Source organism: Simochromis diagramma, unplaced genomic scaffold (genome assembly GCF_900408965.1).
Source record: "Simochromis diagramma unplaced genomic scaffold, fSimDia1.1 OVJJ01000216.1, whole genome shotgun sequence".
Classification (NCBI taxonomy): Eukaryota; Metazoa; Chordata; class Actinopteri; order Cichliformes; family Cichlidae; genus Simochromis; species Simochromis diagramma.
This window is the reverse complement of record NW_024386883.1, coordinates 16,917,659-16,945,036: the sequence shown is the minus strand read 5'-3', so window position 1 is coordinate 16,945,036 and position 27,378 is coordinate 16,917,659. Positions and strand designations below refer to the sequence as shown.

The window sequence follows — 27,378 nt, the reverse complement described above, 5'->3', positions numbered from 1 at the left end:
TATTGTCAGATACAGCACTGATAAGACACGCACATGTTCTTTGGTGTTAATTGTGACAACTCTGGTTAGGTATTTCCTTTTTTTTTATTTTATAGTAGTGTTGAGTGTTTGCCATTTGGTTTTACTTCCACTTTTTGTTTAGTTTGCTTTCAGCAACAACTGTGTTCAATCAGCTAATAAATTATATATATATACACTAAACAGATTTTTGTCTCTTTAGATTTGAATGAAACATTTGAGATTTTATATGTGACACAAGATAGTTGATAACTATTAATACCCCGCACTGTGTTCATTAGTGCTTGTTTCATGATACTGCTCTAAGTCACAACGGTTTGTGCCTGCTGGTTATATTTAAGAAAACCACCCTCAACAAAATATTGTTGAGCCTGCTTAAACATGCCAACAGAGTTGCCTGTTTAGAGTCAAATTTCATCACAATTAACAATGATACGTGTGCTGGTGTTTTAAGCTGCCAGGATTGAAAGTGCCTTGTCTACATGCACGTTTTGTGGCTGAAAACAATATATATGAATTTTAAGTTACACAGCATTTTTAATTATCGATTAATATGATATACAAACAATTTAAATCTTGTGGCAAAGACAGTGAAAATTAAGATTAATGTTTGGGTGAAGCTAAATAAACAGAGCGCATTCAAAGGGTGAGCAAATCTTATTGCTCTACTCTAAGAAAACACAAGGTTTAAGCAATGAGCTTCACTGACTCATTACCCACATTTTAACTACTCAGTGTGGAAAAAGTCATTCGCACCAGACTTATTCTACACTAGCTTTGCCCTGGTCACACATCCAGTCAGCTTCTTAAACGTGTTCAAATATGAAAATCTGTTCTCTTGGTGTGGCTTTGGAGAAATTTCCAGGGCTAGTTTTAGGCTACATATATTCAGGTAGGCTTGTTAGGGCAATCACTCTCTGAGAGACTGATGAAGGTTTGCAAATAATTGCTGTATAATTTATAAATGCAGACATGTTGCCATCAGTCTGAATGTGTCTTTGCCAATGATCTCAACTTGAGGGGATTCGACTCAACTGGCTGCCAGCTGCTTGTACTCTGGTTATAATCCTGTAGAAGAAGGCTGCTGAGCACAAACGTTAATGTGTGAATGTAAATTTCTGCTACATATCAAGTGATTTTCGATGATTTATCACAGTTAATTAATGTATTGTCAGAAACAGATTGCATGTAATTTCCAAACTTGACCCCATTCAATCTCAGAGCGACAGCATGCTGACTGTCTTATGGTAACATTTGTGTGTTGGTATGCTTGACAGTCTCATTTTGCAGCAAAAAATAAATAAATAAAATAACAGAAGTAACATAATTTGATCTTATTGGATAAAACTGATACTGATAAAATTTAACTTTTTGCACATATTTTGCAGTTGAAGAAATGTGATGAGTGGATGATACATGTGGATGATTTCACCCTGCGTATATGACACATTCTTATCCCTGGGTGTTTGACGCTGCGGTTCAGTCACGTGTGACAAAATATCATTTAAACAGCTTTTTTTTTTTTATTCAAAGCAAAGAGAAAAATAGAAAGAAACCTTGGTTAAAATGTGTGTATTTCATATGCTTGGCCTATTATGCAGGGGCAACATTTCACCTGATGCTCTGTTGTTTTCCTGCAGGTGAGTCCCGCCTCCTTGAGTGGGCTGGAAGTCTGCTCTGATTGGCTGTGTCTAGTTGAGCTCAGGTAAAGTCTACCTGCGAGCTACAAGAAAAGGGAGGGCTGTGGATTACACCATAGCATTCAGCTCCAGTAGGGCGTTATTAACGTTAGTAACTGTATATGCACTTAAAAAACAAATTCTGAAAAAAAGATAAACTTGTTTAAGCAGAAACTTTAATGGCAACGAGTGTAGGATTGGCCATGAATCCGCCCCACGCGACTGAAGAAAGGGCGGTTTTCACGCAGCTGAAGCCGGTGAGGATGTCGGGAGCGGAGGGCGCCGAGGACACGTCCGTGTTCGAGGACGTCAAGCCCGCGGTAAGAATCTCCCCCAACCCGCTGAGCGCGGCCGGGCTTCAGGAGAGCCGGAGATCCGGCCTACCTGAGAGTTTGAAGGTGTTCGCTGCTTTTCGCAGAGGATGGGAACCACGTGCCGCTTTAGGCAACACGTAGTTGTTTCTGGCATAAGCAAACAGTAATAGTCATGTAACTGGCTGAGGGGCTAATGTGTGTCGTGTTTATCAGGCTGCTTTTTCATGTGACATGTAGCAGCTCACCTGTAAAGGCGGGCAGGCAACAGGTAGAAGTCCTGCATAGAGGCGCAGCTGATGGGTTAAAAACAATTGCAGCTTGGAGAAACTTGTGGCAACTTGATGCGCTATGCGGTTTTTTCATCATATACTAGAAGGTTTTATGTGGATACAGCGGGGAAAGCCATGCACATTCCTGCTAATATACTTTTGGAGACGCAATACCAGGTGTTCTAGCCTGCCCTTGTTGGCAGTTGTTTTTGCTCTCTATATGCTGTTAAATGAAAAGCTACATACATGTTTGCTATGTTTATTTTTAAAATCTTTTACATTAACAAGTGAAGCTGAGTACATGTGCACATTACACCTTGTTTCCTCAAATTTTATTCACCATCCCTACCTGTATATTTTTTTTTATCTTGGGGTTTTGGTCACGTGATATAGCATCAGGTTGAAATTTAGAGAACTCTGCAAAACAGCTTCTTCTATATTAATCACTGCAGTGCTTTGGAGAGCTCACTGTGCAAGGCTTTCTGGGGATACTTCCTGAAATTCCCAGCAAGCATCTCATGGTTTATGTAGATATATACACGAGATACATGGGGTGCCTAATTGTTTTCAGAAAATCATAAATGCAAAAACAGTACACTATTCACAGCAGAGACATGACGACGGCATTAAAGTTAAATGGCTGTGAAGCATGTGTTGTTCCTGCGTGATCGCAGCAGAGCACAAACAGAAACCGAACGCCTTTGTATGGTGCTGAGTTTGGTCTCCTGCCACATATTTGGTAAACAAGAAGCTGATCCACAGACCTAAGGCTAAAGCCAGTCTGCCAGCTGCACGTGACCAACAAAGCATAGCCAAAGTGGATTTGGCAGGTTAAAGATGTTTGTGGTCTGTTCCTGGCTTTTATTCCATAGGTTCATATATGCGGATATGATACACGTTTCTCACAGGCTGTGTCTGCACGCAATAGGTTCAGCCTGAAACATCATTAGCAGAGTGGGCTGGATTCAGGCTGTGCCTTTCGGCAAACATGGGAGTAAAGCATACATTAAAAGCTTTTTTGAAAAGGCTCAGTGGGCTTTGCTACTAGACGGGTGCAAACATCTGTCCACAGCCATCAACCATTTAGATATCTGCATGTTTGTACAACTTGAATGAAGTTCATTGTGCTGCTGTGCTATGGAGGAAAATATTTGTATTAGATTTTCTAATGGCAGATCATTTGTTTCAGGTTATGCCGCTTCAGTTTTTGCCTGACCAGCCACATCACTGAACTTTCAGTGGTGATGCTTTATGTTTTGTGGCTCTTCTATACGGAACTATTTTATATATTCTGATCAAAAACTATACATAAAAAAAATCTTTATTCTATATAACAATGACCATCGCCTATTACGCCTGCTTAGTAGTTAGTTATTCCAGAAACAAGGCAGTGCTAAAGCAGATATTTTTAGACAGGATTACCCTAAAACTGAAAAGCTAGATTTTCATGAACTTAATTGAGAGGGAGAATACTGGGCAAGGAATCGCTTTCTTTAATCGTTTACCTACACTTGGGGATCGTTACCCTGCCCAAGCACAGTTAAGAGTACAGAGCCCTGGCCTGCTTGAAAAGGTGGGCTTGGACTCGGGCATGGCACATGAGGAGCGGGCTCACGAAGCACAGGACACCAGCGTTTCCTCTATTACAGCTGTCTCAATGAAAATCACTGTGTGAAGTAATCAACCTCTAAGACATGTGAGAGCACTGTGTGTAGCCGCAAAAAGCTTAAAATGATGAACCCTGTCGTGCTCCGCGATGGCTCTTTTCAATTGTGTGTCCATGAAAAGGAGCAGAGAAGTTTTGAGATGCTGGGACAAACATTGGTACTCTGAGTTAAGCCATCATGCTCAGGTACTGGATAAGGCAACTGTGGGTAGTGTGGGTGATTGATTTTTAGTAATCTTTTTAGATTTTCATCCAGTTTTCTGTACGACTTGGAAAACACGGTCTACCTTGTCTGCCTATCTTCCTGCAGATGTATTTAGAGCACAATGGCTGCCATAAACTAAAGTATTTTACAACCTAAACTGGTTTGTGTTCTTGTAGAATTCCATGAACTGAAATGTAAAATGTCTGAAAGCGTGAACCCAGAAAAAGAAGCGTAGATTTTAAACTGTCAGTCACTGAGACGATCACAAGACAAAAAAGCGAGACTTGTTTGTTAGGTTCCAGATATGATCAACTATGAAGGTTAGCGTAGAAGTATAGTTGTTAATATCAACTTTGCCACTGTTTTCTCCAACAGTGTGACTTGTGTCACTTTCGGCGGTTGCGTCAATGTTTGGCTCGTGCAGCCAGAATTCAGCTGCTGTTTTGTTTGGTGCTCATTGCTGTAACATGCAGTGGTCTTTGTGGAATTATGCTAGAGCTTAACTCCAGTGATGTCGTGACAGACGTACGTTGCCCGACCTGTCTGAGCAGGGCTCGCATGTCCACAGGCTGCCCAGAGGCAAAAGAGAGGATGATAAAGGTCGACCTCGTGAGAAAGTCACGGTGGCAATGAAAACTCAGTGGGAATGGTCGAACTCCAGGACTTCGAATGGCTGGAATATTCTCCCCTTTGTTGTTTATAGTGTTGCTTTTCTGTAGCCATAAAAAAAATTAGCGAATGAACTCACTGATCTTGAGACGTGCTGTTTGGAAAATGTTTCAAAGCAGATCCAGCAGCTTGGTCTTCTTTAATAAGTCACAGAAGATTCATTAAAGCTAGTCTGGGTCCAGCTGATCTTTTTAGCTCTGTTTTGGTAAACTAAAGCAAAAACTTGACTTGTTTTCAGAAGTTAGTGGCTAACTTGAGGTTTGGATTCGAGATCATTGGTTAACCGCATGCTTTCTGCTTAAACTGTAGTTGCTTGACAAGGCTGGTGAAAGAATTCTATATTTAAAAACTATCACTTTAATAACTTTAAGGACCACCACTGTAAATGCCACGTTGTAACCTTAAAGTCCAGCTCTCTGGATAATTCATGGATACTCGTACTCCTTTGCAGATCCGTGCTCTTTTTCTCTGGCCTGACTCATAACTGATAACTGGACTTTATTCTCTGGACTCTCGACTCTGCAGCGAAATGCCGTCATAACATTAACGTGGGCCTATGTAGACACTTTATGGCTGATTTCCGGAACTTAACTCCCTGTCATTGTGCACTTTCATGCACAGTTGCGTACTACCTCGAAAATGGCCCACAACTTTACTAGTCTCGGCTATTAACACCCACCTCTTTTGTGCCCGCATATTTTGGACACCTTTTCATGTATTGCACACTTTCTTTTTTATATACAGAAACTTATCATGTGAGCACAGGACTCTTGAGTTTGGTGTTACAAATAAACACTAATAGTTTAACATTATCCCTTTGTTACTGTTGTCATCGTGCTGTATCCTCTCCTTCTATTTACTTTAAGCATATTGAGACTAGTTCTTTAAAAGCCATACATTCCTTGTGATTACACGGGCATTTATTCAGCCTGCACATAAATCTGCTTGATGAGTTTGAAAGGAATTCTTCATTTACGTTGCAAAACCACAAATCTGAAAAGCTTGAAGGGTGAAAAGCTGTGCGTTTTTCTCTTGTAAATGATGTGTCACTATTAGAAAAGAACCAGTCCTTACAGGCATCACCATTTCAGCTAAGGTTTGACTGTTCATTACGGTATTGTTGAGGCATCATTTGTGTCTTTGTCAGTCTTCTGACACACTGCGTTTTTTTAAAAACTTGAACAAATCTGTTCATGTTCTTAAGTATTAATACCGGAATAAGTAACCGATATGAAACTTGTTTCCAGATTCTTTTGTCATTATATCACCTGTGGGTTTCCTGTATGACTGCGCGCAGACGACAGGGTAGGTTACAGAATAACTTAATGGAGCACAGATCAAGAGCATGTCGCCAGTCACGCTGAATGCTTCCTGAAGATCAATATTCAGATACGGCTTTATAAATATTTTAGTTGTACCTCCTGGGATACGCGTGGTGTGTTTGGGTGTATCCTTCCTGTGCCATGGTTTTGACCAGACTTGCCTTCTTTTGTGAACCCCGGTCTCCCCCATTAGTTTATAGTCGCACAACCCTTCCTTTATATGGCCCTCGCAGCTGACATGCAGCTGAGGTCTGAGATGGTTTTGGTTTGACTAATGATTTGACTTCCAGGACAACACATGCAGCTGAATTTGCATCTGGGCAAGTGTCTGCTGACTACGAGTTTCGACTTGCAGGGATCCCTACAGTGATCGGTGAAAGGAAGTTTGCTGTGGGGAAACACTTTTATTTGCGTTATTGAGAAATCTAGGACGATTTTCTTTTGTCTCTATCTAAAGTGAACTTAAAATTTATCTAGTTCCAGGAACTCTTCTTCTACTCGTATATTTATTGATTTTTTTTTTTTCATCTATAACATGCGTGTTATTGTGCTCACCTAACTGCCAGTTGTGTCTTTTGGGGTTTTTTTTGTTTACTCAACCGTCACTGCTGTTGATTGCCATTGTGTGTTTTGTAGCCACATATCAATAAACAGGTTGTCTAAAGGCAAACGCCTTTGATTCATATGGGAAAATACATTGTAGGTTCAAAAGTCTCTTTTTAATAAACCTTATTGTATTCACACCCATAAATCAGTCTGATCACACTGCATCTGAGAGCAACAAGAAACCTAGGAACAATTCCTAGCATGACTCATGCTTTGCTCTGTTCACTTTGTTTGGTCTGCTGATGTCAGCTCTCCCCATCATGCCCGGCTGTGTTACCATACCAGACAACACATGCTGCCCGCAGACAGTCATATTCTGCCATTTCCTAATGCTTATTGTCTGCAAACTCATCTACCGAAGCTGCAAAATCTCTTTAATGACCACCACTGTTTACCCTCTCGCTCGTCTGGAAAAACAGTCAAAACTGCTTTTGTGAGGGAAAAACAAAAGCTGAAATCATTTTGTGGTGAGACAAAAAAAAAAATCTCTGTTATCTCTAAACACGCAGTGAGATACTGGACTTCCTCAGTTTCTTCAACCCAACTGCCGGCTAATCTTGAGAGACCATTTTCTGGAAGAACAGGGAACAAAGACCGATAAGAAATAAGAGACAGAAATAGGATAACGTGTGAAAAAGGTCACCGTTTGGGCAAAGTGGTAACAGGAATATAAGGAAAGTGTTATTTCCTTTCCAAAGACTTTGCCTCAGAACGGCGTAGGTTTACACAATGATTAACAGCAAAGACAGAGACTTATAAGTGCTAGTTCATGCTGCAGGTCATTGCTAGAAGCAGAGCTAAAATTAAGATATGTAAATAAAATAACAATGACCACAGAAGGGTTCCTGAGGATTCTGCCTAAACATCGGTTTTGCCCTCTTTTACCTCAGAACTGTAAACCAAGAAAAACAGTCCTTATTCAAAATTACTGTTTGCAATTTTATGTGTCAGTGCAGTAGCATATACAGTATAGTAGTGTGTCTGTATATACAGTTTATTAGCTATGCCACATCATCAGTGGCATATAAAATACCCCCAAATTTTCCAGATTATGTAGTTGTAACCAAACTGTGCAATAGTTAACGCATGCTTAAACATCCAGGTAAGGAAATCAGACACTAAAGAAGGCACTTGGGTGAATATCGAAAGATTTCTCGCCCTCTTCACTCATCTTCAGATGTTACTAAAGCAGTGAGGCAGTACGTTTTTAAAACAAAGCAAATTCTGCTGGCTTGTTTCACTTTGCCACTTTTACCCTGGAAAGCTCGTCACTTTCTTGGGAAGTCAAACACGCTTCTATTTCTCTGTGATCATCCGTGCCAATAAAACATCACCGTGGTATGAAAGGTCTTGTTGTTGCCCTGATGACCTTGTCATGATTTCTGCTCTGTTGATTCCCAGCCAGGGAGCCCTGACGCAGAGCTCTGTTTTTTATGGAGATCCAAAGGCGAACGACCATTGCATTCCTGAAAGCCATAAAAGAAAACTTGCGTACAGACGAAGCCATTTGTTTTGCAATTAGCAGGAGGAGGGGGATTGACCCTGCAGCTCGGAGGCTTTCAGGGTTTGAATCAGGATTCACACGGCTACTCTGTGCAGGCGGAAAACGACACTATTCTCGATGATGCTGGCATGCGTGTGGTGGATCTCACAGATATTTTAGAGATGAATAACAATATTTATATTAAGGTATGCCTTACAGCTAAGAAGCAAAGAATGTGGATGTTTTGAAATCATACCAGCTTGAGTATGACTGCAGATATGTTCAGTGTATTAGAGCCTCACGCAAGCTTGATTCTGAAGGCTAATTTTCATAATGAATGGAAACTTGAGGTTGCAGTGACTGTGAAGGGAAAAATACCAACAAGTCCAAAGGCAAGTATATGCTGCTATGTGTGAACATTATTACTGATGAGTAGTGTAAAGTTTTTGCTCATTGTATTAGTCGGCCTTAAAGGATACAGTGGGCCTTTAAGAATGGACGTGAAATTGGCCAGAAGTGTGGAAACTCCCACTCTGCCCCATAAACCTGAACACAGCTGATAAGAGATTGTTGTTATCAGGCAGAAGGATTCATAGCAGAACAGTTATACATGTTCTCCAATTATTAACCAACTCAGTCTTTGCCGAGAGATATTCTCCTCATTTACCACATAAAACAAAAGACTTTCTGAACTGTAAACCACTGGACTCCTTTGAGATCACCGTGCTTCTCTTGTTAATGAATTAAAGGCAAAAGAGAAACCCAGAATAGTTGTAGGGCAAATGAAGGAAATACGTCCTCTTATGCAAAGGAGAGGGTTTTAACCTTAGCCCTGTTTATGGGGCTGAAGTGATAACGTTAAACCTTTCCTGAAGTCTGGTGAGAGTCGAGACAGGAGAGTTCTTGCTTTTGGCAGGGACTCGTTTTAAGTCGATTGCATTTTTAAAGCTCTTTCAAAGTTGGTCAACTTAAAAATATGTACATTCTGTGCATTTCCAAGTAGCTGGTATTCTCTGTAAATGTTCTTTGATGAGAGCCCTAACCTTTCTCTTCATGCCTTCATGAAAAGAGCATATGGAGAGTTTGCTTGTGTTTGTATCAGCGTACAGATGCTGACAGGAAGACAGATCAACATCAGTCCAGTAAGGGGACATGACCAAGGGCACCCAAAGGTGACAGCTGCCAGCACCCCGGCACTACAGAACCTGTTTGTGTCCCATCGTGAAAGGAGCTCTCAGTCAGAAGGAAACAGAGAGTCTGTTTTTGTTTTCACTTTTTTTCTCCCCCTCAGTAAATACCCAAGACTTTCGTTTCACCAGGTGCTCAGATTCCACTGATGACAGGGCAGTTTACCGGCGATGAATGGCGGCCATCTATCCTAGCCCTGCAGGAAACACGCTCTAACAGTAATACGCACATACAAATGTACACACAGAGACATGTGCATATAGCAATATGCAAAAAAGGCACGGAACGCCGCTCACGCCAGTCTTTAGTACTTTGTTTCGTCCTCTCAAACACAAGGCCGGACAAACCCGCACACAACGAGTATGCTTATTCGTTATACAATGACTTTTTTTATTGAGTTTGTTTGGCGAGGATTAGAAAAGAATCACAATGAATAATAAGTTAAGAATAAGCCAACAGAAAATCAGAACCCACGTACACGACACAAATAATACTCCATTTATTCCCCGCCCTCAGGTTTATGTTCTTGTCATGTTTATAGTACTAATCACTGCATCGAGGCTGTTTGAAATGCATGATAGGCATTTCTATTGTAAACCACTTCAGCGACTGGTGCATTTGGCCAAAACTCGGTTTCACTGTAAAATCAGTTTTGCTCATTTGGAATTCATCATAGATTTAGTTTTCCCTTCTTAATTGTGCCTCTTTAATTCATGCATTTGCCTATTGTTTCTGTTGTTAATTGTTACCCACCATCAGTAAAAACAGGGATGCGCCTTTTAAGTAAATTGAATTGCACGTAGTAGAAATTTTCATGCAGCATACACACATTCCTCAAGTTCAAGTGCACACAGACCAATAACCACCCATGGTTTGTGTGTGCAAATACATCAACAGCTTATTAGCAGAGTGTGTGTGTGTTGGTGTGATGATGGGGCTGGCACTTGAAGCAGCGCTGCAGAATAAGCGCATTGAAACAAGCCCGCTCTGCTCTTTTGTTCAGTTGCAGGACATGACCTCCAACGCATCAGCACCTCATTAGGTCATTTGTCCCAAATGGCTCGTTTCAGAGCGGGATTTTACTGCGAGCTGTGGATTTGTGATCTCCCACGGAAGGGGCGTAGTTCATGGAATTCACTCTCCCACCGATCGGGTCGAGATCAGTTAAAATAATTCTTGTCTTCCAATCTCGAATCACCCCAAACAGCACTATAACTGGTGCTGAAATAACACGTTTTTGGTCAGTGAACATTATGTTTCAGTGACTGGCAGAGCGCAGTATTTGGTTTGAGTTTGTGAGTTTATTCTGGAGTTTGTTTGTAAAGATTTCCAATCTCTTTGAATCTAATCAGATGTCCCCGTTAGATTAGCTGCACTCATTCAGACATAACTATCACTTTCAGAATTAATCATCACTTTTACCGCTCACGTGGCTTTCTCTCCTTCTCTTCTCCGGACCTTTGTTCTTCCTGATTCCCCCCACCCCCACCTCTCTTTTTAACCTGGTCGCTCCTCCCTCCCATCATCCTGGGTGTATATCTGTCGTCACTGTGCGGATCAGATTTGTCTGGCAGGTCTATTTTTACCTGACAGTGTTTAGGTTTCACTGCACCTTTCTCAAGCCTTCAGCCTTTGTTTTGGTTTAGCTGTGAGTGCTTTCTCCCCCTTTTTTTTTTTTTCTCCCTCCTCCTCTTCTTCGTGCATCAGACTGTCGGCCACACCCATGGAGCCAACTCTCTACCTGTTTGTGTGTGTTAGCATGCTCGTGTGAACTTTAATTTGTCGGTAAGTTGGTGTGCATGAACAGTATGAAATTCTGCATGCATATGTACAGCACATAAATAGCCTGCATTAAACGGCTTCGTGCATTTATGATCGTAGACACAGTGTGTGGCTTCTGCAGTCTAGATCCTTTTTTTGTTTGACAGCTTGTGCACCTCTGAAGGAGCAATAGTCCACATGTAGACTTTAAATGAGAAACGGTGCCAAGGTGCACTTTGGATGAAAATCAAATGTTTTCTACTTAATCAGAAGAAAATATCTGCAGTTTATTTTCTTCTTCACTCTGCCTGTTTCATCCTGTCACCTGAAAATGGTTCTTTTGTGCTCCAGCAGACATTCTGGTAGTTGTAATGATAAATGCTACCTGTTGCATTGAAAACCTGTGTAGCAGACACCGATACAGTGTCTCACTTTTACAATTTTCTTGGCCTCCTCCAACTTTCAAGCCTTTTTTTTTTAATGTAGACCTCACCATCTTTAAATTAGCGAGAGGAGTACAAATAAAAAATACAGTCATAGAGATGTAAATACTGTGGATCAAAATGAATGAGGTATAAGGTGAAAAATGGGTTTTATACCCTTCCTCGTGCAACTTTTAGTGAGTGAATTGCTAAAGTGGGATGCCTTCTATATGCATCACTGTGAGATATCTGAGAAATCACAAGTTCCTTGAAAAAGAAACTTGTTAGGAACAAGAACGCTGCGCAGCTGGGGATCCCGTCACTACACGGAACCAGATAATCACATCTTATTTACACAGAGCTAATTAGCTACTAGTTATATAATAGGGAGTTATTAACAAATTAACAAACTAATTATCAAATATAAAACCTTCCTTACATGCAAAGCCATTAATGATCTGCCTTCTCATCTTTACCATTTTTGATCCAGTAGAGTTCTTTACTCCTATAGTTAGAACTAGATTATATGGCCTGGAACCTTCTCTTTATTTATGCTGCTATACGTCCATCGGGACCTCCCATGATGCAGTGCATCTCTTCTGTATCCTTTTAATTTCCAGGTATTTGCCTGGCACTGTTGCACGTCATTAGTTTTGTCTTCTCTTTCAGTAGCCTGGGCTTTTTCATCTCTGTCTTCTTTCATTCTGTACATCAGGTCTACGATTACAGGCCCCGCCAGCCTGTCCATTGTTGGTATTGTTTGTTGTTTCTCAATAATTTTTTTTTTTTTTGCTTTTCCCTCTCTCCCAACCGGTTGCAGCAGATGGTCGCCCTCTCTAAATGTGATTCTATTGGACGTTTCTCTGTCTAGTGCTCGGTCACGGGGAAGTTGTCAGATTTGCTTCTTTAAGATGACAAGACTTGAACAGACTATGTAAAGTGACCCTAGATTACTTATGTGCTTGGTCTGCCACTGTGTAAATGAAACTTAACTGAAGGTTTGAATCTATTTGCATTTTTTTTTTCCTTACAATTTTTTTTATGGAATTCTACCTGCGTTGCTCTCGCTGTTGGCTGTTTGCATCTTCTTCTCTTTATCCTAATGGAATGAAAATGTAAAACACGTCCCTTCCTTTGTCCCAGTGGATTTTTACTGGCAAAAGCCTGCTGCGCAGTGAAAGCAAAGGGGCAAGGCTTTCAGCTTTCAGCAGGGAAGCATTTGTTTTTAAATGTGTATCACCTGTAAGAGTGTATGCATGTTTATATGACAGTGTCCAGGATTATTGCTGCAGCTGCATAATTGTCAGTGAATGATCATTCAAGCACACAGCAGGTGTGATGCACTCTAAAGGCCTGGAGGCTACAGTATTATAAGGTTTACTTGTAGGTGAATTCCCTTTTTTAGCTATCTGCCCCAACTGTCAGTTGTGGCTGCTTGTCAGGACATTGAGCTTCAGTAGGAAACAGGAATGTGAGCTATGACGCAAGGAGGATGCTGGGAGAAACAGCATCCTCCAACAATGCTGTGTTTCCTTTTTCAAGGAATGGGTGTAACTTTCTGCATCCACGTTCACCAAATAATCTCTTAAAGCGCTGATCAGATTAGGACTCAAAAGCACATGAAAAGAGTCCAAAACTGTGAACGTGGAAGTCTGTCGTAGATGGGTGGGATCTGTGAGTTTTAACAGCAACAGTCATGTGCAAATCTCAGCTTATGATGTATTGTTATTTAAAGGGTGTGGTAGGATATTTGTGAAATAACTGTGTGAATGTTTTTTCCCCTAGTTTCAGTACACATTTGAAGTATTTCTGTTAACTTTGCGTCTCTTTTCTTTTTCAGATTCAACTCGAATTAGACAAATACCTTCCCCAGCACAGCAGTCCTCTACTGAGTACCCCGAATGACACTACCGACAAGAAGTACAGACGAGAGAGCGCCTCCGTGGTGGACGAGTACTTCGCAGAGGACAAACCTGCCACCCCATACAGCCTCAACATCAACGTCATCCTTCCCAGCACCACTCACCTCCGCACAGGCCTCTACAGGCCCAACACCAAGACCCTCACGCCACAGCAGATCAAGACGGAACCCGGGATGGAGGTGCCCTGCTCCATCCCAACCAGCCAGGCCCTTCCAGACTTCACCTCGGTGTTCAGCGTGCCGCCTGTAGTCAACAACGTTTTCATAAAACCGGACATGAGCGCTGGAGGAATGGTGAGCGTGACCACAGGATCTCAGCAGCAGCAGCAGCCAAACTTGGACACAGAGCTTCACATCGGACCTCCACCTCCACAGCCGCAGGTCTACCACATGCCCATCGCGAGCAGTGGCGACCTCACCATGACCCTATCGCACAACAGTCCCTCACCGCACGGCTCCAGCAGCGGCAGGACCATGCTGAACCTCAGCAATGCCACATTGCCGACGACCAACGGCAACTACATGATGGCAGAGCACCAACTGCCACATCATCATCCCGGCTACTACCAGCACTCTCCAAACAACTCATCCCAGCACACAGCGCCACACAGCCTACCGCCTTCGCCACCAAATTCCCAGCCCGGAAGCCCAGACGGCCAGGCAGAGCTGCTGAGCCTAGCACCCCAGGGTCCACCCCCTTACCAGCAGCGTATGGGAGGAATAAAGCTAGCGGGGATGTCTCATCATGCCATGCTGATGACACACGGCCAGGGTGTCTTAACAGGTCCAAAATACAATAGGCGAAACAACCCAGAGCTGGAGAAGAGGAGGATTCACTTCTGCGACTACCCAGGTGGGTGGTCTGTTTCCATATCACTATAAACTATGGTTTACAACTGAAGTTTCTCCATTAGAAAGTAAACCCACGTAGCTGGTTTTAACAGCGATTCTCTGAAATGAAAATAAAAATATGAGCCGATGTGAAATGAAACTACGTTATCTGACTTCACTTTCATTTGCATGCCCTATTGTCTGGACCGGTATGTACCATTGTGATGCTCAAGGCAAAACAGTTTCCAAAATCAACATGAACAAGTCAAACCTTGCAGCTTACCAGGATGTACGCAACACATTGATTTTTGTGCCTCACCGCATGCCCCCAAAGCCCAGTCAGGGGCAGCTTTTGTCTCGCTGTACTGGGATCTTACTGGTGACATCACCTGAAAGCGCGAAAAGTGGTACACTTTGCCGGCTCAGGGCAGTCGGTGCTTCACTTACAATCTTTTCTAAATTACCAATGGGACACACAAAGCATGGTTCAGTCAATCCCATATCTGCACACACGAAGTAGTCCAATTCCCAGTGTCACTGAATGTAAATAAACTCTATACCCAAAGCAACACACATGCAAATCTTTCGGCAATGCACGGCTCTGACCTGCAAACGAAATCCTCACAGTCATTAATATTGTGAGAGAAAATGTGCAAAAACCAGGCTGAAAGCAAACTTTGCATCAGTTACTTTACTCTTCGTTTTATAAATAATACATATTATCGTTGTTCCTTTAACTGTTCATTGCAGTGAAGACTACAACCTGTTGCTATTCAACTAAATTTGCAGTTAAATTAGAAGCAAGATGTTGCATTATGTTATCCAAACGGTGTACTTTTAATATGTTATGAGTAAGTAAACACCTAATGATTCATGTTGAAGACAGATTTTGTGCTGTGTCCTCCTGTCAGCTGTCCTCCTGGCTTATGATCCTCTGTTATTTCCTCACAGGCTGCACCAAAGTTTACACAAAGAGCTCCCATCTGAAGGCACACCAAAGAACACACACAGGTAAGAAAATAATCTCCCCGAGGGCTGAAATACAGTCTTTGCTGTTATTTACAAATTTATACCAATTTTAATTTAGGATTGATTCACCAAACATTCAAAGGTTGGAAGTTAGTTTTTTAACTTTACACTGTAGGTGGTGAAGCAGCAGCATGCTGCAGTCATGCATCTTTGTCATCCTCTAAGTTCAGTTGCTTTAAGCTTATTTATTTGTGCTTTATGTCGGCGCCAGTTTCGATACACCCAGCAACAATAATAGAGATGATGTTGATGAAGAAGGTAAACGCAATGAAAAGAAAAGGCACAGAAGCAACATATTTGAGTTTTTGTTTTTTCTGCGCCGCGTTTATACATGTTCATACCTGTCCACGTAGCGTCCCCAGTGAAAGAGAACAAAGGGCCGAGGGAGGAGGGTAGGACGAAGAAAAGAAGGGTTAAAAAAAAAAAAAAAAAAGAGGAAAGACACGCAGTTAAATAAAGGCCAAACCAGTTACTCCTGCTTTTCAGTTCCTGAAAGGAAGGATGGAGGAGGAGGAAGGTAGGGGGTTCGGAGAACGGAGCAGGGGGGCGGAGGGGCTGGTTTCAATGTATTTCCCTTCTGTAAGATGAAACCTGTGAATTCCCAGAGGCCCCAGACCTGGATTTTGAAGATTTACTCATGCGATTAAAGCTGCAGAGCTCCTCCAGTGTGAAAATATTGACAGAGCGAAGCGTGAACACGTGAATGAACAGACAAATAGAAACAGATCTCTCTGTGGTCATAAATAGATAAGATGAAATTTTATGGATCCCAGTGGGGAAGTTGGGCTGTTGAAGCAGCAGGATGCAGCAGCACAAAAGACAAACGGGCTTCGAAACATGCAGTGAGAATGGTAAACAAAACAAGAGCAATTAAAGAGTACGCTGACAAGTGTGGACCTCAGTGGCTTCAGCCGCATGTTTCAGCGCCTGTTGTTTGTGAAAAGAAAACAAAGTAACCTTTACAGTATTTACTGTATCACTGGCTAAGCAGTATTTTTGGTTGTGGCTCCAAACCTGCAGTTTGTTACGATATCATGACCAAATGTAGACAAAATTCGGACACTTTTATTATGACCTACAATGTCGAATTTCATGTTCTGCCCACGTGCGTTAGATCTGTGTCATGAGGTGTGACTTGCAGTGAATTTATGAGTTGGCACGTGCAGATACCTTTACAAAGCAGAACAAAGACGTTCACATGCCCACACACACCTCGCAGTGCACGTCCCATCCTTATAATCATCTGGCAAGTCGATGCGGCTACTAAATGCGTCTTACTAGCAGACCGCAACTGGACGTAGGCTGAGTGCGTGATGGAGTCATGGGCATTCATTTCAAAGAGTGCGTCACGGTTAGCAGATCCCACAGCAGCAGACATGTCACTGACCAAGGATTCCTGGTTTACTTGTTTTGGTCAGTCCACGGTTCCCACCGCAAGGCTTCGCTTGCTGTCTGGCCAAACCAGGCTTGTTTGGTCTTGTTTTGCATTCAGTTGATGACTCATAAGTTGAGCATGTAAAAGAAACATTGCACCGACTGTTCTGAACTCCAGGAAATGTTTAAGGCAAATCAAAAGAAATTTACAAAGCTAATGCAAGTGTTTGAGGCATATCATGACACAATACAGTATATGTGACACAAGGTTTAGTTATTTTATGTGTATTTCCGTAACAAATGTGATTTGCTGGATGGATAGTCGTTTTACATCGGCCTTAAAAATAGCTTGGCTTATCTATTGATTAGGCATCTGCATACTGTGCTTGTGGAGTGCCTCACAGCTGCGTTCTAGGCCCCCCTTTTATTCTCAGATTTATTTGGGTTGCTGAACTTAGTCACACACATGAATCGGTGCGTAATATTGGACCTTAAATATAAACCAAACACTATAAAGTTGCCACTGACTTCACACTGACCTTTTTAAAGTTACATTACAGCATTAACCTTTCTATAATTGGTTCTGTTTGCCTGTCTGAGTAGAAGCGGTCCACACCTTTAACTCATAAAGAATGCTGTATGTATTTTTATTTTTAATTTCTTTGATAAGAATCTATTTTCTAGAGAGATTATTGTTATTTCATTATTAATCTACACATAGTATCTTAACAGGACCTGCCAAGTTTAAACCCATGTTTACATTCTGTAGATCGATAGATAGATAGGACTGATAGGATTGCAGTGTTTGTTTACTCGGTGTATAACTATGAACCAGTCACAAAAACAAAAGTGAGACATTTACCGAGAGTCATGTCTCCCACCGTTTTATACCACCGAACCAGCAGCTACTCACGGTGTTCAAAGGTGACAAACTGGCTGTTATTGATCCCGATTAACCCAAAAGTGTTTAATTGGGATGGCTCATTAACAACTACATAGTAATGTACGCCTGCACGACTGGTGTCAGTCTGTGCGTACAGGGTTTCCTGTGAGGTATTAACACATACGTTGCATCAACAGTCTGCCGGCACAGAACCTTTAATGTGGTGAAACATCATCCCTCATTTATGTCTGTTTCAGTTCACTGCCAGAGAGACAGGAGTTGTTTTTCTTAAGGCAATAGTATCAGGAAGTCCTTTGGGTGGGCGTGTGTGTGTGTGTGTGTGTGTACAATACAATATTCTATAAGTCTTTCACAAAGCATTAGTCATGTTTTCCCAGGCTAACAGACTTGTGCTTTTGCAACTTACTGCTAACAAATCATTTGCTGTAGACTGCAGGTCCCCGGTCTGGGCTTGGGTTTAAATCTATATACACATAGGGTCCAACAATCTGGTGGCTCATTGAGCTTGAAATTCTCTTTAAGTAAAGATCTTTATGTTCAGATTCCCACCCACAGATTAAAGATTTGCATGTTAAGTGAAATGGAAACTTGAAATTGCTGTATTAGTCTGTCTAGTATGGTCTAATGTTCGTACACAGACCTTTTGGCTCCAGTTTACTTTTACATGTGACCAAATCTTTGGTTACTTTTCAGTCCCTCTGCAGCAAAACTTTAAGGTACTTTAATAAGCTATAGTTACTTAGAGTTACTTCGTTACCCACTACAAAAAAGATAATAAGACAACTAAACTGAAGACTAATAATAACACATTTGCATAATAGGAAATAATAAAGGCCATTAACATCATCGAATGAGGTTATAATTCAATCATAGATATACATTTTTGGTTCGTTATATGTTATTTCTTTTGTTCCTTCCTTCCTTATTCCTAATAGCCATCACGTCTCAATCCTGGTGAGCTTAAAGGCATTAACCTCTACATCATAAAGTTGCTTAAGGTTATATAATAATGTGTAATTAATAGTTAACTTTTTTCTTTTGCAGCTACAAGACTGCTAAACAATATATACCATAATATTGTGCTATAAGTGTGTATAAGCTTCTTATTCCCTATAATCTCATACTTATATAAAGATCTTAAAAGAAAGTGTTACCAAAAGGACAAAGAAACCCAAATTCATAACCACTGATTAGTTAGATATGTAGTAGCTGCTTTGGTGATATAATTATTCAAATAATGGAAGTTAGTAAATCTTGAGGTATAAAGTGCTGATGTACTAAACCAGGACATGAAGTAATAATATTTAGGAGTAAAGTGTAATGACTAATGTAACGTTAGGCTTACTTATGTTGAAGATTAGACTTGGAAATTGTATAATAGCTTAAGATATGACACTGCCATGATATATTGATGCTGTCACAATATATTAGAGTCAATCCCACAGGACACGTGACTGTTACATATCCCAAGAGGAAGCCCTAAAATATATTGTTATTACAATCTTTTCATAGATTACACCTTATGGAAAATAAGCAAAATATTTCCTCTAAAGTGCATTTAGTGTGTCATTTTCAATTTTATACAGAGGAAGGGTCGGGCTATGTAATCCACTACTGTGATCAACATTTAACAAGATGGAGCACATACAGGTCGCCCATTTGAATGAGGAAGAGGAAGAGCAGCTAAGCGGCCGTAGCCCAGGTGCCCTCGGTGGAGGCAATCGGCATGAACCCCCTGAGGGAGCATCTGATGTGAATATTGTTTAAGTGCATCGCTATCTGTGCTCATCGGTGATAACAGTCTGCACCTCCCACTGGTTCATGGGCGTAACCTTGACCGTGGCCTCAGCAGCCACTCCAGCTCTTCACATTGGCTTTTGCAGTTGTGTGTGTGTGTGTGTGTGTGTTTACATGTGTGTGTCTAAAGAGTAAAATACTATCAGTTTGATTAGGGAACCCTCCAGCCCTCTTTACAAACACAGAGTGAGCTGATAAAGCCAAGAGGTCCACAAAGAGTTTATTGGCGTCCTGAAGAGCCTGAAAATGTTTGCTCTTTGACTCAGTAAAGCCAGGTAGAGGTGGTTATAAAATGTTATTATTACACTTCTGGTATATTCTACTTGAGTGTGCATTGCAATGACATTAAGCAGAAGGTATAGAAATGCATTAGGTTAGAAAATCTGTTGTTGTTGTTGTTTTTTTTTATGGACAAAAACAACTTGGAAAAATCAGTTTTGTGTGTTTTGTGCACAAGTTAAGACCCAGATCAGAGAAGTTTTCACAACACGTTTCTGTCATGATTCTGAATGTGTGTGTTTCATGCATTCATTAATATATGTGTGCATTCTAGAGAAAGAGAGAGATAATGGCGTTGCCGTTTGTAATCGGCCACCTGATCAAACAGCTACACAAATGCCTGTGAAGTCTTTTGAGTACTGGTACCTTTTAAGAAGCGTCCCTGTTAAGCGATTTAAAAATAGACAGCGAAGTCATGCAAATTTCCAGTTTCCACTTGAACAGCGCTGACAGCCAGAAAAAAGTTAAATTCTTTGTGAAATGTCTCAGTATTGTCAAAGCTCAGTTTTTCTAGTGCATGAGGTTCAAATACATGATGGATGTGTCAGTTTTTACCTTCTCATGCATGTGTAGTAAATCTCCCACAAACCCATTTTTCCCCCCCTTTGACTAAAGGAAGGGATCCTATGCAAGTTTTTTTTTCTTCTTTTTATCCACCGTCTATATATGTACCAGTCAAGTCTGTTTGCTCTGCGTGTGTGTGTGTGTCGTATTTCACCGTCATGTTTGCTGTAGCTTTCAGGGATAATAGTCTGAGAGAGGCGTCTGTGCTTTTCACCTCATCAGCGCAGCTATAGAGGAAAACCAAACACACCTGTGGGTTGAGAACCTAAACCTTTTATATGGAGACATTTGCACTCCACCTCTTCACACACATCAAGTGTGGTTACCTCTAGAAACAGGATATTGCCCTCAAAGGAGGCTGGAGTGCCTGTAATGTGGGGTTTCGGGGCTGGTTGGATTGTTTAAAATCCATTAACGTGTCCATGATCATTTAATTTTTATTTATTTAGAGCCGGTTAAGAACATGAGTAATCTCAAGGCACTTTAAGGTAAAGATGCTTGAAAATAATAGAGAAACCCAATGATCCACTGAGCTAGCACACTTGCGGTCCTGTTATTTTTAGCTTGTACCTGCCCAGAAGAGTGGCTGGACTAACTGAGGACAAAATATTTGGAAATGTGAATTGCAAATACACTTTTTTTTTAGGATAAGACGCACAAAATGTTGCATTTCCTTCCTGTCACCTAAATTCTCCGCCCGCCCTTTGCTCTTTGGACCCACTCACTCCATTAATGGCTGTCACTGGTGATTGATGGTCAATAACAGAAGCTATCTAATCAGCACAAACAGGGCCCATGCTAATAATGAGCACTTGATGGCCCACACAGCCGAGGAGAGGCACACTCCCTCGACACTGCCTGATAGGTTACCTCAGCCTATCAGACAGAACTTAGAGTCTTAGAAATTATTCTTTATGGCATTGAATATCTACCGGATTGCTTATTTGGAATGTCAACAACACTACAGTCTATTGACAGTGAGCAAACAGTACAAGGTATAAAGCTATCGCTTTTATTCTGCATTGGAACCAATAATAAATCTAGTCTGGATACTTTCCTGGAACTGGGGCATTTCATTTAGGAAAAAGCCATATTTAAACTTTTAATCAGGGCATGAACTTTTTTTTTTCTTCTTTTGGAAAGCACCGACTCAAAGTTGAAGGAATCTGGCCTGAGCAGACCTTTATTGTTTGCTTATCTCCTTTTCACTTATGTTTGTGCTCAGGCCTCGCATTGATTCCTGAACATTAATTTCCACCTTGGCTATGAAAGATGACTTTTTTCCCCCTCTTTCTCTCTTGTCATGTGCATACCAACCCTTTCAACTGCGCCTTTTTTTCTCTTTGTTGATGATTAGCTCACTGTTTGGCAAGAGCACGTTGCGGCACAGCAGAGAAATGTCCATGTTTGGGTGGGGTAAGATAACTGTCGTGCTAGATTTACTTAACTCGTTATTCCACAGTGTTTTGAATTCCCATTCTACAGGTTCTCTGTCATTATACCTCCTTACCCATTACTACCCACTACTGTTACCTTATAATTATAGGAGCATAATATGATTTATGTCCCAGACAATCAACAATTCAGGGACATTGTGCTTTTGCAAGAGTTCAAGTTGTACTTTCTCCAATAATCCTTTTAATTTTCTCTAAAACATGGATTTAAAAAAAAAAAAAAAGCAACTGATGACATGAAAACAAAGCAGGCTGTGAGCCTATAGGGTTACACAACACTAATCTCGTTTTTACATCCACGCCTCTGAACAATTTTGTTTTCAGTCTCCAGCAAATGGCACAAAGCCATAACCTCCCCTCCAAAAACAAAAAAATGGAAAAGTACAATCTCACAATTACATTTATTAATGTGCAGTGTGACAATCAAACACTGCCACACCTGTAACAACGACTCGTGCTGTGCTCCGAGACTCCTGACACAAAGGCCGCTTTCAGTGGTTACAGATAAACTGTCTTATTGATGTTCACTCGCTTGTGATGGGATATTAAAACAAGTCTAATTCTTGTGAAGGCAAAATACTTTGATGATAATCACATTAGAAAGTTGACAGAATGACATAAAGTTGAGCTGATAGAATAAAACGAGCTCCATCCATCCATTTTCTTCTGCTTATCTAATTCAGGCGCTCATCAGTTAAATATTATCAGAGAGGAGACAGACTGCAGTGCTGACAATGGTTTCGGTGCGATGTTTGCGTGGAGTTTCTTTAGGATTCAGATGTAAAGGAATGATGCAAACACACAGAAAATTGGTCGTTAATCTTTAATGCTTTGAAGTCATCAAGTTTTACTGCAGAAAAACTTGATTTGCTGCTGTTATATTTACAAAAAAAAAGGAAAAGCAACCTTCTTAACTTTCTCCCTCGTATGCACCAAGTCTGATAATTGAAACTGTAGCTGAAAATGTCCATAAAGTGAGCTGGGATGACACGCACGCACACACTGCTGCAAGGTCCTTGCAAAATTTCTTTAATTCTTTGTGTCCTTTTTCATTTTTCTTCTGTTAATTCATGTGAAAACAAGTTTTTTTTTACTTTTCCAACTCAAAACTTTCCTTTCACAATTTGACACTTGTTTTTATGCACACCACCGTCACAATGGTTGAACCCATTGTCTGAAACACTGTTTCATGAGATTTTTATCTCGGTTTAGTTTCGCTGAAGTCAGACAGGAGTTTTTACAGAAGGAAGCAGTAAACACCAAAAGTGCATGCTAACTGCCATTCAAACAATCCCCCCCACATTTAGAAATACAACTACACACAGACGTCATACAGGCACACAAGTCTTATTGTGAAGGGATGTTATTTTTAGAGTGCTGACATCACTGTAATATTTCAAACAGCAGGAAACAAACCGCCAAACATCAAAACACTCAGAAATATCCGAGCTAAAATTATATCTGATAGAAAACACGATCTGGTATGTTAAAGGAATTTTCTTTAGCACTTATGTTGAATGACTGAGTGTGGGAAAGTGGAATCGCTTTCTGTGGTGTGTTCAAGTAAAGTTGGTCATTTGACTGATGTGTACTGATGTCTCGAACTTGTCTTTGCTTTAAGAAATTTAAGAAAAAACCTAAAGTATGTAGCTGACGCCTCTGCGCTCTCCTCTTCTCTTTTTGCAGGCGAGAAGCCGTACCGATGCACATGGGACAACTGCGACTGGCGCTTCGCTCGATCCGACGAGCTCACCAGACACTACCGGAAACACACCGGGGCCAAACCCTTCAAGTGCATCGCCTGCAGCCGCTGCTTCTCACGCTCGGACCATTTGGCTCTGCACATGAAGCGTCACCAGAACTAAACCAAATATACCTGCATATACAGACACACTCCATATTGCATAAAGAGACAGCCGCCTGAACCAATCAGCTTTATAAGAGTCAGAAAGAAAACCAAAATCACCCCACCCCCAAGAGCTCTGGTGTTTAATTTCATGAGTTGTCCAAAAATCGAATTAAAAGTTGCACCGCACGTGAAGTTTACCCGTGGATAAACTCCAGCGTAGGTGCTACACCAACAAGTTTTTAAATAAATAACAGACCTGCGTATCTGTTGTCAACATGTCGGGTGAACAGGCCTTACAGTTACTAGCTGCTCTCTCACCCGGTTAGCTTCATTTGTTGTTCAAACAGCAAAGGGGATCCAGGCAGATGATAACAGAACAAGACTTTTGGAGCTGCTCCATGTTAGATAGAAATCTGTCTGCAGTCAGTCGCTGCAGAGTTTGCTGAACTCTCACACCAGAGCCGACGGTTTAGCAAAAAAATTCGACCACTGTGGTGATTTTGGAGTTTGTCCTAAATCACATGCTCTCTCACGAGCATTCGAATCCCTCCCTGCAGACTTTGCAATCAGGACTTGGGACTCTGATCAAATCCTGGAAAACTTTCTTCTGCTGCATTTTAAAAAAAGAGTAAAGAAAAAAAAAGAAAACCACCAGCAACAACAACATGAACTTTTCAAACAAATCTGCTGCCAACATCATCATCATCTTCACCTCTGTCACCGCCTTTTATCGATTGAGGTATGAACTGTAAGTAAGAGGTGGAAACACTTGCCTGTCCTCTGTACATACTTGTTTGTAAGTGTGCGTATGTGTGTTTAATAATATGACGAATGTATTGAAATTTATACTTGACAACTTTTTTTTTTTTCTTATCGAATGTCTTATCCCACTTCAAAACTTCCTTGTGGTAGAAGGGTCAAGGGTCTTTTAAAAAAACAAAAAGAAAGAAAAGAGAAAAAAAGATCAGTCGGAATCAGAAAACTGCACGGAAAAGTTAATCATCTCCTAGTTCTGCATGTTTTTCTATACAGGTAATACCTGTTGAGCTCACGGAGCAGCGCAATTTGCCAATGTTTGTATCCATGACATTACCTGTTGCCGTGGCAACGGAGCTCCTATGACAACAGTTTGGTGTTTGCTTGCCTTTTCCATTCAGCGCTGTTTTTCACCCTCTTTTTTTTTTTTTTCTCTCTTTTTGCTTAATTGTCCTGTATTTATTCAACACTTCAACCCAAGAAAGATAGAGATGGGTGGATAGCTCTATTATGTAATCAGGTTTGTTAATACGCCGTGCGCCTGGTACATTACGCTCTCACAGGCGGCCCCTGTTAACTGAAAGAACAGGAAGTGCACATTCACATGAATGCTTAGCATTTAATCGATAGGGCTGTTGCATCTTTTTGACTTTTATTTGGAAAGCATAGAAGGCTTTTCGCCCCCACACTGTTTTTGAGCAGTGCTCTTCCAACATGCTTGAGCACTAAAGAAGGGAAACCTTCACTATTCGTGGAAAAATGTTATCAAGTAGTGGATGCTGTAAAGTGAACGGCACTAAAAGTCATCTTCCTGAAAACACGATCCTCGTGGAGATCTAAACCTTCTCAGGGTAAAAGGATTAGCAGCTGTGTCGTGTCCTCGTGCGGCTTCTGTTCAGAACAGACTTAAACGTCTTCCAGTAAATCTTGCGCGCTGATCAATAACAGGAGTGCTGCTGGAGTTCATACTGTTTTTTGTTTGTTTGTTTTGTTTTTCACCATTCAGAGGCAGTGAAATGTTTGATCTGCAGTGGCAGTGAACTTTTTCATGCCTCAGTTATAAACCAGCAGGCATACACCCACTACGTTTACCTACCTTATTTTGCAGAGTTCACTACAGGCTGTTTTTATCACTTTTTTTCAAGCATGCTGCTTCTCCACAGACCAGATCCACCACCCACAGAGTTTCAGCACAACCTCATCACAGAGACACAGCCTTAAAGATATTGACTTGGGGTCTGTTGGGTCTTTTTATATGACATAGGTGAGATGGAGATTTCTAAAGTCTACTGTATAGTATGTTTACATTACCTGTCAGATTTCTTTCAACTGGGGCAAACTGTAAAGAAATTCGTGGGCTTTTGTGATTCTCCTTGAGCCTTTTATCTAAACGTATTTAAAGCGAGGCCACTACATTCTCAGATTATTATTTTAGGGTCTTTGCCTTACAATATAAAGCGCCTTGAGGGACTGTTATTAATGATATTAATGAATTGATTGATACTTGGTGAGCATAGTTTTGGTATAATGCGCACATTAAAGACAAATTGTACTCTAATATAAAAACAGTACAAAATCTACACTGATTATTACAACAGAAGACGACAATCTTGCAACCAAAGAGGTTTTTCTAAGTGAACGGTGCGTGCACACCCACTCTCTTTAAACAAATAATCCAAGAACGTAACAGCGGCAGCATTTCAGAGGTCCAGAATTTGGATCCTGTAATAAGAACAACTGCCGTCTGCAGACATGTCAAAGCTGAAAACGATTAAGAGCTGTCTAGTTTTTTTTTTTGTTATGTCTTGTCATGAGCCCTTAAAAAAACAAAAAAACAGGAGGGTTAAAATATAAAACAAATACAACTGCTGTCAAAGTGGAGCCAGAGAGTGCAAGACTCTGCAGTGGAAACGTGCAGCATTCAAAGTGAAGCAGCTGAAAAGGAAAAACATCTGTTGTAATCCCTACTGCTGCTGTTGCTTTCCCAGGTGTCTCATACCATTAGCACTGTGCCTCTTTGTTCTTTTAAAACAACAAACTTTGTGAGCAAATACTCAGCCGTACTGGTGTTTTCTTATCTGTAACGGGTGCGTGATGCCAGAACATTTAAACAGTCGCATCGTCCTTATTGTCATTTTAGCTTGGCCCTGTTTGTATCGAGAGGCTGAAGGTTCGGCCCAGATCCCTGCAGGGGAAACGCATCCTGTTATTTCAAATCTGATTGTTTTATTTTATTTTTCATCCCAAGGAACAAGTTCTCCTGTCTCTCTAAAGAAGGGAGCTCTGACCACCCACTGTGTACATACTGTAGTTTTAGCTTCATCGAAAGATTTTGTAAATATTTGTTTTACTTCCTATTATAATATTGATATTTTTTCCTTTTTTTAAAATAATGGGATTTTAGATCAGCCGTATGTGAGTTTGTTTAATTTTGTTTTGATACTTAATGTGTGTAAGAAAATTATCAAATTGTTTATGTTCCAATTAATAAGAACAATGGTTTATTTTTGCTTTTTGTTTGTGCAGTAATGATGCTGCAACAAAATAATAAAAATGTTCATAAAATAATAGATTATCTGGTGTTTCTTACATTTTTTCCAGCTTTCCAAACTCTTATATAGGAAATAATTGGTGGACACATTTTAGATTATTTGTGTCGCTGCTGTAAAAACAGTTGTTATAATGAAGAATCACTCTGACAAACACTTCAGCGCCACACAGCAACCAGTAAATACCACATTCATCAAGTGGTCAGAAATAGGGCTGGGTCGTCACTGATTTCTAGAATCGATTCGATTCATGATTCAATTCCATTCGATTCGAATCAGGGAAATTTTGCCTCAGACAGTCAGAAATATTATAATTCAGTACATTTCCATATTTTTAGATCTATAAAACTGACACTTGCGAGACTTTATCAAAGGTGTAAGCATTACAGCAGATGCCTTTGTGTCAAAGTAGCTGAGGCTAAAACACAGAAAAACGTGAAGGTGATTTTCCTGGGATTTTATAAAAATA

General features: G+C 40.8%; 1 protein-coding gene and 1 long non-coding RNA gene across 2 annotated transcripts; both read left to right on the top strand.

Annotated features, from left to right (window-relative positions):
- Positions 1-1,755: 1,755 nt before the first annotated feature.
- klf5l (Kruppel-like factor 5 like) lies at positions 1,756-26,303 on the top strand. The gene is made up of 4 exons (XM_040032517.1): positions 1,756-2,017; positions 13,443-14,376; positions 15,306-15,365; positions 23,442-26,303. The coding sequence occupies exons 1-4, from the start codon at positions 1,877-1,879 to the stop codon at positions 23,618-23,620; spliced, it is 1,314 nt and encodes a 437-aa protein (XP_039888451.1). The 5' UTR covers positions 1,756-1,876; the 3' UTR covers positions 23,621-26,303.
- On the top strand, positions 15,372-22,130 carry LOC120733977. The gene is made up of 2 exons (XR_005695935.1): positions 15,372-17,984; positions 19,545-22,130. It is a non-coding gene; the product is annotated as an uncharacterized LOC120733977 (long non-coding RNA).
- Positions 26,304-27,378: the final 1,075 nt, after the last annotated feature.